The 16,790-nt window shown below is 33.1% G+C and overlaps 2 protein-coding genes and 4 non-coding genes across 6 annotated transcripts in view; 1 reads left to right on the plus strand and 5 right to left on the minus strand.

The window, feature by feature from the left end:
- The window catches only part of LOC117101234 (origin recognition complex subunit 1-like), a gene marked incomplete in the record, with an annotated part of 15,877 nt that extends 15,410 nt beyond the window's left edge, over positions 1-467 (minus strand). Inside the window, 1 exon segment of the mRNA XM_033241171.1 lies at positions 310-467. Coding sequence (XP_033097062.1) covers positions 310-386 — 77 coding nt within the window.
- A 1,002-nt stretch (positions 468-1,469) lies between these two features.
- LOC117101235 (thioredoxin domain-containing protein 12-like) lies at positions 1,470-10,984 on the minus strand. The gene is made up of 6 exons (XM_033241173.1): positions 10,781-10,984; positions 10,104-10,164; positions 8,968-9,020; positions 8,784-8,857; positions 7,905-8,058; positions 1,470-3,403 (listed from the first exon to the last, which is right to left on the minus strand). Exons 1-6 carry the CDS (start codon positions 10,863-10,865, stop codon positions 3,348-3,350), a joined length of 483 nt encoding a protein of 160 aa, XP_033097064.1. The 5' UTR covers positions 10,866-10,984; the 3' UTR covers positions 1,470-3,347.
- Trnac-gca lies at positions 3,567-3,638 on the minus strand. The gene has a single exon. It is a non-coding gene; the product is annotated as a tRNA-Cys (tRNA).
- Positions 5,254-5,325, minus strand: Trnac-gca. The gene has a single exon. It is a non-coding gene; the product is annotated as a tRNA-Cys (tRNA).
- Trnac-gca lies at positions 5,681-5,753 on the plus strand. Its single transcript has one exon. It is a non-coding gene; the product is annotated as a tRNA-Cys (tRNA).
- On the minus strand, positions 6,395-6,466 carry Trnac-gca. The gene has a single exon. It is a non-coding gene; the product is annotated as a tRNA-Cys (tRNA).
- Positions 10,985-16,790: the final 5,806 nt, after the last annotated feature.

The following is a 16,790-nucleotide window of genomic DNA, read 5'->3' on the forward strand; positions in this document are numbered from 1 at the left end:
ACTTGTGGCCGAGTTGACTTGTGGCCGAGTTGACTTGTGGCCGAGTAGAACGTACCGAGTTGTTTTGTGGCCGAGTTGACTTGTGGCCGAGTTGACTTGTGGCCGAGTTGACTTGTGGCCGAGTTGACTGTGGCCGAGTTGACTTGTGGCCGAGTTGACCTGCACCCGTTAGGTAATCCTAGGCCTAGCCTAATCTAGCTAGGCCTAGGCCGTTAGGTCTGACACTAGTGTGAGCCTCTTGACGCTGGTCGCAACCACAAGACATCCTGAAGTTTTACAAAAATTCCTTTGGTCATGATTGATACTCACTTGTAGTGCAAACATCGTTTCTGTTTAATGCCATCTCCAAGCCATTTAAACTGACGATTGGCCTTAAAGTATTCCATTTTCAATCTGCCACTTGTAGGCCTACTTCTTGTGTGTGGAAACAACAAATTTAAAGGGCCGGTACAGAATTTCGCGGGCTTTAATTAAAACTGTAGATGGCGCTTTTATTTGTTTTGGTTGGTTAACATACAGTAACTACTGTTGGTGGAATTATTTTTCCCATCATATTAATAATTACATTCTGCTTTGTTTCTCTTCAAATGTAGGGATCTTTTTGATTATTTTGAGATAGAGCATGTAACAGAATTTCAATATCTTGGGTTGTTTGACATGTTTCTGAAATGAAATGGCCAATACCGTAAAACAATGACTATTTTCAGAGCTACGATTTTTCTCTCGGTATTGCTTAGTGTTTCATCATATATAAACCAATCTTTTCAATTTTAACCCTAACCATTGTATTTATTTTTCTTCTTTTTTCTGTGTACAGGTCTCCTCTAATTAAAGTATTGTACTGTATTTGCATTGCAAATTATTGTTACAAAATGAATTTAATTCTGTCATTGATCTTAGGGCAGTTTAAATAGAAATTAAAAGAACCTACGGTATGTCATCGTTGTATGTCTATGTGCCAAAAACTGGTCCCTGGAATAAAAGTGTATATCTTCAGGGGACACCCTTTTGAGGAAATAATTTTTGGACCCATAATAGGGTTCTGCTATTAAAAATGGCATTGGCTTCCTTTTTAAACCAAAATGCTCTTCCATCAATGTGTATGCAGGTTTCGGAATGGACCTTAATATGTCAAATTATCATCACCGTCGCCACCAGCACCTCTAACAGCACTATCGCCATAACCATCATCTCATCATTACCCTGTATTGTTCTGTAATTATGTTATAACTACAGTACTGTACTATTGCATTGAAGTTGATGTTTTGCCCTACCTGATGTGTTTTCGTACCAAATACTCCTTACATTCCCAAATACTCGCGCTAAAAAAACGCAAGTGATTCAGGTAGGAATCGAACCCACGACTTCCAGATAACTAGCCTGGCACCATAACCAATTATAACATTGACAGCCTCCTTCCATTTAAAAGTCAGTGAACAAAGCAAGGTCAAGAAAATCACATAACAATCTACTTTAATAATTTCTTTTAATTCAAATGATATTATCACAATAATATAACATATTATTCTTGTAATTAATAAGGGTTGGGTCAAATATCTAAAAAAAAATACATTAGTTTTCTGTTCAAAACCCACCACCGACATAGATAAGCAATAATATTAATTCAGTTACTGATAGAATTTTGATGACTAGACCTTCTCAAATGATGATATAGTTGGAGTGAGGTAAAATATCTATAATTCTTAAATAGTTTTCTGCTCAAAACCCACCACCTATATATAGTATAATAAAACAAAATTAAACAAAACTAAATTACGCATAATACAAACTATAAAATATATTAAGTAATAGTTACTGTAAGTACTCTAATATAATATTAAACTGCACTGTCATATAAAGAGCAGAATAGTCAATCTCAGTGTTTGTAATTTTTTGTCTGCTATAACCCTGATCAAAAAGCTTTATTATGAAAGAAAAAAACATCCATTAATAAAACTCTTAATATAGCATAATATTTTCTTGTTCTAATTTTAAAGGTATTAACTTACTTAAATATACAGACACTTCAGCTATTGCCAAATGACATCTAAACAATGAAAAATATATCTTAACACTATGGTCAACACATACTTAGGGTACATCCTATTAAGGGGACATTTTTTCATTCTAAAGATGTCCTCTTAATAGAAACTCTATTGTATTGATAACTTATTGCTAATAAAAGTTTGCATGGCAACGATATGATCAAACACTTGCTGTTTTTTGAGAATTATTGCAATTAGATTGTTCTAATTGTCTTCATATCAGAATGTTGAAGAGGTGGCGTGATTAAAGTAATATAAATTTATAATATTTGTCCTATATATCAAGTGACAACTATTATTATCATTATCATTTTTATTATACTATGTTTATTATTACTAATGATAAGCTCATGAAGGTTGTCAGTTGCTGACTGCCACACAGCTAAAGTGGCTCAACATTGGCAGGAACCTGATTTATAACATCATCATCACACATACATTAAATGGTATTTACACTTGTTTCTTTTTCTCACAATGATATTAATTTGTTCTTACAAGTTTGTACACACTCTTTGAAGGTAGGAAACCTGACAGTTATACTACAAATATATTTTCCTCTAGGGTATGAATACATAGTAATTATACACAATGTGCATACTGTAGGTCTACTGAGTACTGTATAGAGTCAAGAAGCATTCACAGTCACTGACTTAATTCTCTCAACTAGTGTCAAAGTGCTACTTTTTGCTTTCTTACTGTTTAAAGCAAGACTTTTTTATACCTTGTTTCGCGAATTTATTTTTTTAAAGATTGTCAGAGGAGGGGGGAAAAAAATAAAAATAAAATTTCTTTTTCTCATTTACCAAATTTGTTTTGCCAAAAATATCTAGGCGAAGGAGAAATTAAATATAAATGTTATTAATAAATGAATTAAACAGTATAGAAATGAGACTGATAAATGCATTAAATTTATATAATTACAAGGTAGAAATATATATATCTTACAGTATTTTTGGAGATTTCAGGGGAGTGGAGAGTGTGATAAAAATAAATATGGCATCTTACTTTCTTATGAAATTTCCATTTCCATTTTTTTTCTTTGTAGCGCAGGGTACGCCAACTTTTTAAAATTTTTATTCAAAAATAAAATTCTTGGCAGTCGGGCACGAAGGGGTCGCTAAGCAAGGTAGAAAAAAGTCTTGCTTAGTGTATTAGACTAGTACAGCTCATCATATTATTGTATTTATCAAACATTATTCTCTTGATTGAAGCCTCTTCTTACATACAACAGTTGTATGCAAAATTTTTGTTATCCCCGAAAAAAAAAAAAAAAAACATGAACAGAAAAATGACATTGGAAATCTATAGCTCATCATTAAGTACCAGTTTCTTTAGAGCATTCTTCATTGCAAGAACAACTGAAAAGAAAAATGAAATCAGTATCAACTATATTCTTTGTATTTTTAATAAAAACATTATAATAGAATAAAAAATATTATCAAAATTAAAGTAAGAAAAAAAGTGATATCCATCAAATAATATAAAGAAAACTAATTCGGGAAAATAAAAAAAAAAAGTTGGAGGGGACACCCGGATTTGAACCAGGGACCTCTCGATCTGCAGTCGAATGCTCTACCACTGAGCTATATCCCCACACAATCAAAACTGTGCAAAATAATAGACAAATCACTTGAAATCAACCATTCATGAAAAGAAACAAATAAATTGTATTATGCGACAAGATATTAGTTACAAATTAAATTCACTACCATTAACATAGACAGAAAGTCTGTGACATTGATATTCTAAATTAAAATATAAATAATGTAATGTACGACAAACTTCAGTTTATTATTAAATAATTTTTTTTAAATTGTATACTAAAACTTATACAGTACCATATTTCTTAATAGTTCAGGATTCATCTAATGTTTTCATTCAATTTTATATAAAAAATGCCTATTTTGTGCATTTCAGTAAAAAAGCCTCTACTCAACAGTGATTAAGTTAAATTGAACCTTTAAAATAACTGATTTTCAAAACAACTTCACTACCACTGGTGACTTGAATTTTGGATTTGCGCTAGTAGGATATAAACTAAACAGGTAATCCACCTAATCTCTTAAACACCTTGTTGGTGAACTATGAAACCCTAGAGAATTTTAAGCAAAAAATGAGAAAACAAATAAAAGTTTTTCTAACTGAACACAGTAAAAAATATTTTAGTTGTGTGTTAGCAGAGGTCCCAAGTCTCCCAGAACTCATGGGAGCCTCCCGGAATCGGTACAGTCTCCCTCAGTCCCGCGAGCAAACAAAAATCTCCCGCAAATGCACTCATCTCCAGCAAATTTATTGTAAAGGAAGCTAATTATAGGTTTTTTCACTACCACACAACTAAGAAACCAAATCATTTCATAAGAAAACTGATTTGGAAAGTAGTTTTTACAGTCTAACATTGTCATTTTCAAAGGCTGCTCACCTCAGCTCGATCCGTGCTAGGGCTGAGGAGGGCATGGCCCTTTTTCTAGCGCCTCCCCCCCCACCCCATTATTAACCAGATCTCCCGGAAATGGCTTCTCCCAACTTGGGACCCTGTGTTAGTATCAGTAGTTAGTATAAACTTCAAATCATAATAAGATATTGAATAATGAACTTTAAATGTTTTTTTTAATTTTTGCACTTATATATCTGATCTATTTTTGAAATTGTTTAATTCATTGTATGACTATATTTATACATTTGAATATAATAATGTCTACCATGAAATTCAGCAGTTTTGCTGCCATTTGGGTGTTTAATAAATCTTACCTAATTTGAGGCTAACTTATATTAAAAAATAGTTCTTAAATTGGGGGAAAATAACATTTAAATAATGTAATATATAATTACGAATCACAACTTAATATTGCCAAAGCAAAAAGCGTTATTTTTTAATAATAATTAGGCAGCCAGTTATACTAAGTTTTTAAAAATGTACAAAGGAAATAATGCTTATTAGTTACAAATGGATTGACATAATAAAGGTTATAAAAATGGAGAGGATCCATCCCCCCCCCCCATCGGATTTGAACCAGGAACCTCTCGATCTGCACTTAAGTGGTTTACCAATTACATACCCAACAGTACTCCAACGGTTTGTTTAAGCTTCTAGTATAAATCCTACTTACTCTAAAAATATTAAGAGAAAAATTCTATCAATTTAATAAACTCAAGCTATTGTAAATACTGTTCCATTGAAAGGAAGACAAAAATTAGAACAAAAATTTACAAGGGACACCCGGATTTGAACCAGGGACCTCTCGATTTGCAATCGATTGCTATACCACTAAGCTATATCCCCACACAATGTGAAGTAAAATGCATTACTAATCACTGTTGAAATATGATGAATAAGATATGATGTAATATGCTGAAATAATACTGTAATTACCCAATCATGATGAATCAAGAATAGTAAGAGTTCACATTTATATGACTAATAATAAAGTTTTAAAGTACATTAATTCATTAATTTGGAATATTAATGTGGTTCAAAGATGTTTCATATACTGGTGGTAACAATTACCATTGAATGCTACTAACTGAGCAGTGAAGGCAAACTGACCACTTGCATTTTGACAATTATTCTTCTCAATGTGTTGCACAACTGGCAATGAGTAATGACGAATATATGCACAGATTGATTTAAATCACATGGAGATATAGCTTAGTGGTTATGGCATTTGACTGCAAATCAAAAGGTTCCCGGTTCAAATCCAGGTGTCCTCTGAAGTTTTTTTTCCCCCTCCCTCCCAATGGAACAACAATGTCTACAATAACGTTCTATATTATAATTGATGGATTTTAATTTTTCAAATAGTTTTAGAGCAAGCAGTATTAAGGCTTATGTATAAACCATGAGTACAAGTAAGAATAGCTCACTGACAGTGATAGAGCATTGGACTGGAAAACAAGGGTGAAATGATATTTAATGTTTGTCATAAAAAAAATTCTACCAACTCACTTATTTATTATTTATATATTTATTTATTTCACAATGTTGTGACCCAGTACATTATTTTTCATTTTGTGATCTATAATCAGTACCAAATGATGATGATGATGATAATACAATTATTTAATTAACATTTATGTATTATCTTTTAAGTTCTGTATTTATCAGGCTTTTACTGATTATTTTGTATTGTGTGGAAAAAAAAAAAAAAACAAACAAACAAATGTGGCTGTACAACTTAAAAGCACACCTTTCAACACATAAAACAAGAACAGTGACATTGAAACTTCATAAATATTTTTCTTTTAATGTTATCTATGAAAGGAAATGAAATAAAGTCTATTAGTTATAAAAGGCCAGAAAGAATATAGAACTTATCAATTGTTTAAATATCGTGCATTAAAAAAAAAATTGGAGGGGACACCCGGATTTGAACCAGGGACCTCTCGATCTGCAGTCGAATGCTCTACCACTGAGCTATATCCCCACTTGTGACTTTAAAGTTTGTGTAAGCAACTAGACCTTACTGTTATATCATGGTTGATTAAGCCCAAACATTACAAATGTTGGTGTCAGAATGTCAATTGAGTTTATTTCACACTTATTGCCAGTACTGTACTATACATTGACAAAATTGAATAGCGTGTCATACAATAATTATGATCTCACTGCCAAAATGTTTTTCTTTTCATTTACCTTTCATTCCTCGGGTAAGCATGACACCTATGAAGTTATTCTTACATTATTTATATTACAATTCCTATATTTTAAGGTGGTTTTAATGATTTTTTTTTTTTCAATTTTGTATTACCTATGTTATTCAAACTATATATTTTTTTATTTACCACTTCAATTTAGTTTGCTTCATAAACATTTTTATTAAATAATTGTTAAAAATAATTCTAGAAAAAAAAACAAATCTGGCAAGAGAAAATTTATAAATTAATTATCTCGGCATCATTCATTAACATGTGTTCATAAAGTAAATTAATCTAATCTTTTCTGAGTAAATAAAGAATTATTTGACTATACTAGTTGCATTTTAAAACAGATGTTCATAATTACACAGAGAATTCAATAATTCACATCTGTCATTCACTGGTTAAATCAGAGTGCTGCATCAATAACCTAAAATTGGTGAGGTGGCAAAATTTGATAATGGAGGTGTGGCTGTAGTGATTATAGTTTCAGCCAATCAGAAAGCAGGTATTATTAACACCTTGTGGTACTCAAAGACAACATCCTGGTACTTGAATTAGCCAGCATCTTAACTCTTTGTATGATTTTATTTGTGTGTATTACAATGGATATTAAGGCAGGGATTAATGTTAATCTCAAAATTACAGATATTTTATTTATCATTAATTCAAAATTATTTTGGAAAATATTATGAATCCCAACAGAGTTGCCCAAGTGATGATTTGTAGAAAATTTATGATAGAAAATCAACTATAAAACACAACAAGCTCTGAAACTGAAAATGCAAAAAACAAAAAAATTTAAACAGAAAAATAATTTATTTTTCATCAATGTCATACCATTAATAATACCGTTATTTACAACAAGTATGTAATTGAACTGTTTATATGGTTTCATATCGTAAGAAATTATGATATGATATTCAAAACCAATTAATTTATTGAATATTTATCATTATTGTTAATATTGTTATATATTACATTGTGCATTATTATCTGTAATTCCTGTTAACTATAAAGGTTGAAAGATGTTTACATTATAAATATAATAAAACATATTCTACATATGAACATCCTTATAACCAGAAAGCTATATTAAATTTAATTAATAACAACACATCTATCAAAATAATAACAAAATTTTTAAAAATGAGTGAAAAAATAAATGCTTTGAATATGATGCACATAATATTACATATTAATTATTAGAAAATATCATAGACTTACCATGGTCTGCATTAGGATAATAATATTTATATTTTTCATTCCCTGCGGTGTTGATAATATCATCCCTAACATCACCATTTGGTTCTAGGAAAAGAATTCTTGGAATATAACCACCATCCGGCGAATACTTCGAATCTTTTGGCTCCTCGTCATCCTGAATTTAGAAAAAAAAAATTATTTTTTATTTCAACAATTGTAAGTTCCAAAATATATACAGTAAAACGTTGAATAGGTTTAATCTCGAGAACATGCTCATCTCGAATTGGAGACCCCTCTTTAGTTTGCAAATGTAGCCTCAAAAAGAAGCCCATGGGCTTCTTTTCATGATTGCATGGTTTTCCTTTCGAGATAGTACAGTACATACACTGTACATGAATTTCAAAGAAACAGAATAAATAAAAAATCTCAAGTTCTACAGAACGGAACGTCCTAGTTGCTACGGAAATTTTGACGTATACGGAAATAAACTATGACACTACGGAAATTTATCCTTAGTCTAGACCCAGTAATATATAGGTTTACACATTGTTTAAAGTCAAGGACAAGTTAATTCTAAATATTTAAGATAAACAATGCAAAAGAATACAAATTACAGAAGATATATCAATTGAAAAATTTAAAACTACAGTGTATTAAACCAATAATGGCCATATATGACCTTTATTCGAAATAATAATTGTTGGTGAGCAGTTTCTTTCTCTTTTCTCAGCACACACCATGAACTCAACCCTTTGTTTCCAACATATTCTGCAGACCCCACAACTCTCCACACAGCCAGCTATCATACAGACATAAAATACTGTATTTCTGGCTGCCTGGAGGTCTCCTTCAATGTTCTATTTTAAAATTAAGAAAATGAAATTAATGTTGATTAATTACCTCCACATTCACCATCACAAATTTCTCACTTAATTGTGCAATTTCTGATGAATCTGCAAACTTTGGTTTCAGAGCTGAAATAAAAACATTTTCAATAAACTGACTACATACTTAACATAATACGACATCTATATCAAATAAAATTGTGATTTATATATAAAAAAAACCTTAACAACATTCTTACCTTTACAAGCACCGCACCATGTTTTATGGATAATCAACATCAATGGTGTGTCACTAAGGAAATGATTTAAAATAAGAATTCCAATTAATGATTATTTCATCATAACTTAATAATCATTACTGAATAATAGAAAAGGTTTGACAGCAAAAAAATAAAGCAACAATAAAGGATAAAAAAAATACTAGTTTCTCGTCCCAACATACATCCTATTTCTTTGCCTCACCAATTATTTTTTTTTTTATTTCCTTTATTTGACAAAATTTAGGAAAATCTGGCTAACTCGCATCAGAAAAATTCCTCTCTCAATTGTTCGTGGTTAGAGATACATATGGTCAGGATACATGTCTAGTGCTTCTTTTATTTGCTTTCAATGTGTCTACTTGGTAAAAGTGAGTAGCTGTTTCCCATCGACAATATTGGATTTGCCATTTTGGAGTAAAAAAAAATTTCCCTCATTCTCCTTTTTTTCAAAATATAAGGACGAGAACATTTTTACTTGTCCTAATAGAAAAGGTTTGACAGCAAAAATAAAGAGCAACATTAGAATAGGATGGTGTGTTGTTCTGTTCAATTTGGTGTATCATAGACATCATAGGAATTATAGCAATAAGTGCCAAGGTGCTGTTTGTAAAATAATCTTAGGTTTCAATTAGAAAGAGACACTGTTAATATTCAAGAGAGGCAAAGGCTATCTGACTTCTCGCTAAATTATTTAGAGACAAGAGATAAATTAAAGCATCAAGGCATGTTGTAAAATGTACCCTCAATTGAAGCACCATGGCAGGCACTTATTAAAAAAAAGTTGAGGAGCATGCATTAATCATTAATTGTCATTGACATAATAATAATAATAATAATAATTAATTATCATCATTATTATTAATATTAACCTAACCTTTTTTGTGCAACATTCTCTACCCAGCATATGTTTTATCAACTACAATTTAGTACAGGTCTCCTCTAATTAAAGACCACCTCAAATTAAAGACTGCTTTTCTGTGGTCCCATTTTAACAAATTCTTTTATCTTTATTATTCCAATTAGAGACCAAAGCTGCTAAGACCATAGAATCCTCAGTCCTGAACGTGGTCTTTAATTGGAGGGAGACCTGTACTGTATATCATTATGTAACATACGTTTCTTTTGACAATTTTAAACCATCATCCAATGTTTTCCAATTTATACTTTCTCCAAAACCTGGGGGGAAAAAAATCTCTTTTAATATTCATGATTAGTATTATTATAATCACCCAGACCAGCTAGGCTATGCTTTTCTTTCCTTAACCAAAAAAACACTCATATGGATGAGAACATAAATTAAATATCCATGACTGAACTGTTTAAAGAAAGGCATCATTTCATTTTTCATTTATTTAATCAGACAAGTGCCTCACTGCCTTGGAGCTCCGAAAGCAAAGTTCAAAGTCACCATGACAGAAATCTGGAGCCCCAGTACTACAGTAAGTATCAGTACTACTACTAAACTTAACTACATACATGCTTTAGTTAGGTAAGTAAATAAATATATATTGAAAATATGTTCAAAAATGTCTCTAAATGGTGCAATTGCATTCGTTCTGTTGCTTCATTTTATTAATTATCAGCTAGGCCTACATAGAAATACAAGTACTAAACAAGGAAGGTAGGCTAGCGCCCTGCTTTCTACACAGCAAGGCCATCCTCATCCTTAGCCCCATCAGTAGGTTTCATAATGACCTGTTGTAGGCCAGTATCAGCATAGTTACTACTACTCTCCTAGAGCCTACGAAGTAGGGCCTAGCCTAGGAGGAGGCTAGATCTTCTTCTTACATACCTCTGTCTAAACTAGCTTCAGTCTCGTGAATAAGTACAACTAGCACAGCTAAAATTGCAGCTGATATATGTGAATAAATCATCATGTAATATTGTATACTGCTTTAGTATTACTGAATAAATATCAATATTAAATATTTGAAGAAACAGGGTGTAAGATAATAAACAACTACCAGCAGCGAGCGATATGATATCGAACAAAAACATGTGTGAGCGAGTACGCCCTCAACAAAAAAAAAGTAGTTGACGCACTTCCCTTCATAAACTTTTATCTTCATTCAATTCAAATGGAAAATAAATGCCATAACATCTCGTCAATTATCATTCATTTGCCATTAATAAATTAATTCCACAGTTCCATTGGCTGATAATCTAAGGCCCGGGTTCTTAATAGGCTGTTCGCGGGCCAAATTTGGCCAGCGAAGCAAATTATTCTGGCCCGCGAGAGAAAAAATATAATATACAAAAAATATTTAAAGAAACTAAAAGTAATAGGCCCCTAACCATTATAATGAATAGTAATATTCATTTTTTTGATAAAATGAGGGCTAAAACACAACACTGGGCCAATTGAAGTAGTGGTGACTACACCCAGGTTTAGAATTAAATCCGTTACCAACCAATCGACAAACGCCAGAAACGGTAGTCTTCCGCTATTTGACAGCAGACTAAAATAAAAACTTTACCATGACCCGAGATTTGACTGGCGAAGAGTTTTTAGGCTTTAAATCCCTGGTATTTGGTGGATATAGGATGGGCGAAATTACAGAGAAAATACTTATTGTGTGCCAAACTATTAAGTTCAACAAACTGTAACTTTGTGATTGTGTTTGTTACGATTATGCTTGTAACTTCGTGTTTGGTTTGAAAACACTCCTACAGGATTAGTCCTCCAGTGAGTTGTTTGTATGGACGCCCGTACAAGTTATGGTATTTAGGCGTAAACGATGAAGTAAACATAAGAATCAAAGTCAATATGATAGAAAAAAGAAACAAAAAAAAAAAAACATCCAGTTCTACTTTGTGGAAATAATGCTCAATTTCAAAAAGGAAGGGAGACATGACACGTTCTATTAAGCTACCAGTCTCCGGCAACATTACGTCCGCCGATGTAATAATAACGACCGCCGATATAATAAATAATTATCACCTCACATCTAAAACCCTTAATAGGGGATGGCTGGTGCTCCCTTGCCATTTTATTTTATTTATTTATTTTTTTTACTAGTTATTTTAAATTTTTTTTTAAATGTTTGATTATAATTTTTAGAGGACTATTATTGAACAAGCCCGTACTTGCACTGGCAGCACTGCCCATCCTTGCCACTGGGAGGTGGAAAATTTAGTGATGATGGGCGGCGTGAGCATTATAGAGGTCTGTGCATGGTCTAAGACGTCGGATTAATGCGAGCAAAGCGAGCTCACCTGCTGCAAGGAGACCACCAATGGCTCCCTGTGTTTTTTAATAGGCCTACAGTTTACATAATTTCCTTGTGACTGAACAGACTTGTAACTTACCCTTGTACGAGCGCAGGAAGCAGCAATTAATATAATCCGTCCTTCCTGCTATGGAATTCGTGTTATTGTTTACTTTAATGAGCAAGACACTTTCGTTTTTCTTTCTTCACCTTTACAATTTTACTTGCCAATTAACATACGCTTATTAATTATATATCTTCTCCATTTTGCAGTATTGTTTTTTTTTTATTATTCTTTTTCCATTTCCAACGTTGTTTGATTTGAAATTCTCATACCATTCACGTCGTTCTTCTCCCAATGTTCCCCTGGTTGTTAATAGGCGGCCCGCGGAGCAATTTATTCTGCAGTCCGCGAGAAAAAATGTTACAGAATATTAGGCTGTACGGGCTTAACAGGATTGAAAAATGAAAGGTCTTCTTTTAGCAAACTATTAAATCAATCTTAAGGTTGCAATAATATAATATACGGTAATGATTATAGTGACTTTATATTCTACTGTAGTACAGTGATTCCCAACCTGAGGTCCGCCAAGTCAAAAGGGTCCGCAAGCGGTAGCGAACATGGGGGTTCGCGAAAGTTTTTTGGGGTCCGCTAGAAATTTTTCATTATTCCATTATTTTTCTTGTCTTAACAGTGTGATAAGCATATACATGCACACTGAAATAGGCATTTCTCACTGTAAATTGTTTTAACTGGTATGATATTTAAATTCAAATATTTTATTTCCGATCAGTTAAAATCTTTTCTTACATTTTCCCGGCATTTTCAGTTTTATTGTTAAGCGCATTGAGGATTTAGCATAATGCGCATAAGCCAAATTATTATTATTATTATTATTATTATTATTATTATTATTATTATTATTATTATTATTATTATTATTATTATTATTATTATTATTGTTATTGTTATTATTATTATTATTATTATTATTATTATTATTATTATTATTATTATTATTTTGTCAGGTTTGCACAGGTGTGAGACTTTTGTCCTAAAACGTCTCCCCAAGGGGGGTGTCCGGGGCATTCCCTTCAGGGGTGGCGCCAGCAGGGGACCGGGGCCCCCGTCGGGGAGAGGCTGCCCTCCCCTCCCCCCTTCGGGCTGAGAAAAAGCACTATTCGTCGGAGAGAAAAAAAAATTATTCTAAAATCGATTAAATAATCCCTAAACCACCCCTGGACCACTTTCTAAACCTTTTAATCGAAGCTCTGGAAATCTGACCCCTTGTCGGGGCATCGCGGTCCCCCGTCGTTTTTCCCTAGATAAATGAAAAGGCATTCTTTGCCACTTTATGGTTGTTATTTACAACTGAAAATCTGTTAGGAACCACGCATTCTTGAGAATGCATATGGCCTATCTGTCCTCCACGATCGAAAGTAGAAAGCCAAACCGAGGTAACCAATCGAGGTTACTTTTGCAAAAAAAGAGGGGGACTTCTTTTCAAAATGAATGCTGTAAATTTTGGGAATTATGGCCTAGGCCTACTACTAGGCCTAAAGCAATATAGGGTCATTGTAACAGTAATTAACCGGCATTAAATCTGTCTAAACCAAGTGTGATTGTAATAATTTTGTTTCTTTAAATTCACTGGTACAGCGTGTACTGCACTATCTCGGAAAAAAAGCCCGCTATCTTGAAAAAAAGCCCATTTTCGAGATGGGCCTCTTTTCGATTGACTTTAGTGCAAAATATAAAGGCGGCTGCAATCGAGATGGACTTCTTCCCTTGGGCTTCTATTTGAGGTTTACGGTATTTCTTCTATCACTGCTATTCCTTTAAGTTTTTGAGTTTATAATCGACATTAAAATCCCATAATCTTTTAAGCCTATTTAAGCCCCTTATTTTTAGCAATAGGCCTATTAGTTAGGGTTAGGCCTTTCTTATCAAAATTCAGTTTTGTAATTCGGGAGTCAATATGCATGCTATATTTTGTTTCCTTTTATAGATGTCGATCCATGTTACATCTATTTCTTCAAAGTTTGTATTTAATTCTTCTCTGTGAACAAATGGGTTAAGTTAATAAGCCTCACTTAGATTCGAATGATAGGGCCTAAATATTTTCCTATTAACGGAGAGTTATAATTGCACAGATAGGCCTACAGTACAATCAGCGAAAACTTTTGTTCCTGGATAGTTAATAAAGTTAATACTTGATCTTTTAATACTAACTTTTTAAAGTTTCAATTTAATTTTTGAGGGTTTTTTTTAATTTCAGATTTTTTTGACAGACATAGGCCCACGTGAAATTATTCTAATGATTTACCGTACATCAGCATCGATTAGAGTAATGTTCCAATCTAACATTCGAATGAGAAAAAAATGTCCCCGTAGTAAAGTAGTAAGAATAGATGTAACTAGTGAATGTGATTGGTGTCGTACCTACACAATAGATTAGCAGGCAGACCCCTCTAAGTAAGTTTCTCAACTCACATCGGGCCCAGCTTCTTATGATGGTATTTTTTGCTCAGCCAACAAAACATAATACCATGTCTGGTAAACTGTGGTTGATATAGGCTATTCCTTCCATATTTTTAAATACCACAGAATTTACAGTTATTGCATTAGGCCGACCAGCCCTCCTTAAACTAACGATACCGCACTTTCGACGGTAAAGAACAATTAAAACCTCATAAAAAAGGCAACTAATCCGTTTACCCATAATTGAATCCAAGGACACCAATGTTAAACACTCACTACTTATCCTTGATAATGTGTTAATCCAATTAATATAGTGAGATTACGTAATGTTAGTTTATCGAGGGCGGGTTGAGCTAATGTGATTGAAGCAAGTTCTCAAATCAAGGCAAAATAAACCAAGCCAGCAGGGGGAAGGTCGCTTATTAAAGCCAGGCACTCACTGCCGTACAACAAATCCAACTTGCTCTATGTGAATATTTTACACTACGCTGTCTGCTGATTATCGGTGGCAGTGTGAACGTAACGTCATTAACAACGATCCATTGCATGTACGGCATGTTCTCTAAAGAATCGCGTCTGTTGACAACCATCGGGTGCAGTGCTGAGTGTGTGCCCAGCTTTAGCCTATCTTAAGCCTGGTTCTCACGAGAGCCCTAGTATCCGGATCGGGAGCTAATCATTAGCACCTGTGTAAGATACGCTAACGGTTAGCAAGTGCTATCGGTTAGCAAGTTGAGGGCGTTTCTATCATCAACCAATCACGTAAGCGTTTACAATTTCCAGTTTCTTATTGGCCAGTGATTCGATCATCATATTGTTGATATCTGGTTTGGGATTTTCTTGCATGGACGCACAGCAGCTAACGGTTAGCAGGATCCGGATCCTGCTAACCGTTAGCTGCCGTGTGAGAACAGCCTTATATAGGTACGCCTTACGTAATTTGCAATGCTACTACTAGGCCTATCCATTACTGTAAAGTATTTTAATTGCGCGAACGATGCTTCAAAAACTGGCTCAAATGTAGTGTGCATAGAATCATATCTACTGCATAACACAAATGGTTATTGGGTCAAATCATAATTTTCGGCAAAATCTGAGTGGAAATTGGCCTATATTTTTTTCAAATGTGCAAACAGATTTCTAGGCCAAATTTTTGTAAGCAGGATATATTCCTCACACAGCCTTACTATAAAGTCTGGCTACTATAAAAGCCCAAGTCTAGCTACTATAGACTATTCCTAGTTAAAGTCAGGCAAGTACTGTACTACCTGCATTTAAATTCATCCTGCAGTTTAACACTTATGCAGGCCTCATAACAAAATCCTTAAAATGAACATATAATTTATCAAATAAATGAATAAATGAAAAATTTTGTTTTACATTTTCTAAATTTTTAACTGAAGAATTATTGTATTTAAGAAATAAATTTAACTACACTGTTGGTTTGACAGTATTTTGTATATTAGAGATGTTAGTTTTCATCTTGTACATGTTATGAAAATAACATTTCAAAACACTGTTAATTTCCATAGAAAATATTACAAAGTTCCACATTATTATTGTTTTGTTAATTTTTTTACTGGGATATATAAATATTTAATAAGGAGTGTAGCCCATCAAAGCTGATCATTTGGGTATACAAATGAAAATTTAGCTTTATATTTGGTTTACTGGAGCCTTTACTTGCTTTACACTGTAAGTTTTTAGTTACTGGATTCTGTTATGGAAATTTATGATTTCCTGAAATTAACTTCACTGTCAAAAGTACTGTACAGTAGGACGAGAGAGGAAGTCTGAAGGTGGGTATCTTTAATGTATGTACCAGTGTTTTATAGAAAAGACAATATTGTTTGCAACATGCTTGAAACATTTCAACTAGACAGGGGCAGATCCAGAGATGTCTGAAAGGGTGTAGGAGGACCAAAAGTGTTTTCTAGACGCCTAAAAGATAACCTATGAGGCGTTTTGGCCGATCGATTTTTTCTTTTTCTTTCTTACTTTTTTTTAAAACTTTCCAAAAGAGGGGGTGCCGGGGCTCAGCCACCCCCACCCAAATCTACCCCTGCTACTATAGTAGGAAAATAACTAATACATTTTAATAGGTGATTACT

The sequence above is a fragment of the Anneissia japonica genome, unplaced genomic scaffold (genome assembly GCF_011630105.1).
Source record: "Anneissia japonica isolate Jap-2015-1 unplaced genomic scaffold, ASM1163010v1 scaffold1859_len985614_cov190, whole genome shotgun sequence".
Taxonomy (NCBI): domain Eukaryota; kingdom Metazoa; phylum Echinodermata; class Crinoidea; order Comatulida; family Comatulidae; genus Anneissia; species Anneissia japonica.

Bases quoted from the DNA above. Each gene is read 5' to 3' on its own strand.
- LOC117101235 (XM_033241173.1), bottom strand. From the start codon at position 10,865: ATGATGATTTATTCACATATATCAGCTGCAATTTTAGCTGTGCTAGTT. The intron at 9,021-10,103 runs GTATGTTACATA...TCATTTCCTTAG, and splicing joins TTAAAATTGTCAAAAGAAAC to TGACACACCATTGATGTTGA. The intron at 3,404-7,904 runs GTAAGTCTATGA...TTTTCTTTTCAG, and splicing joins TTATCCTAATGCAGACCATG to TTGTTCTTGCAATGAAGAAT.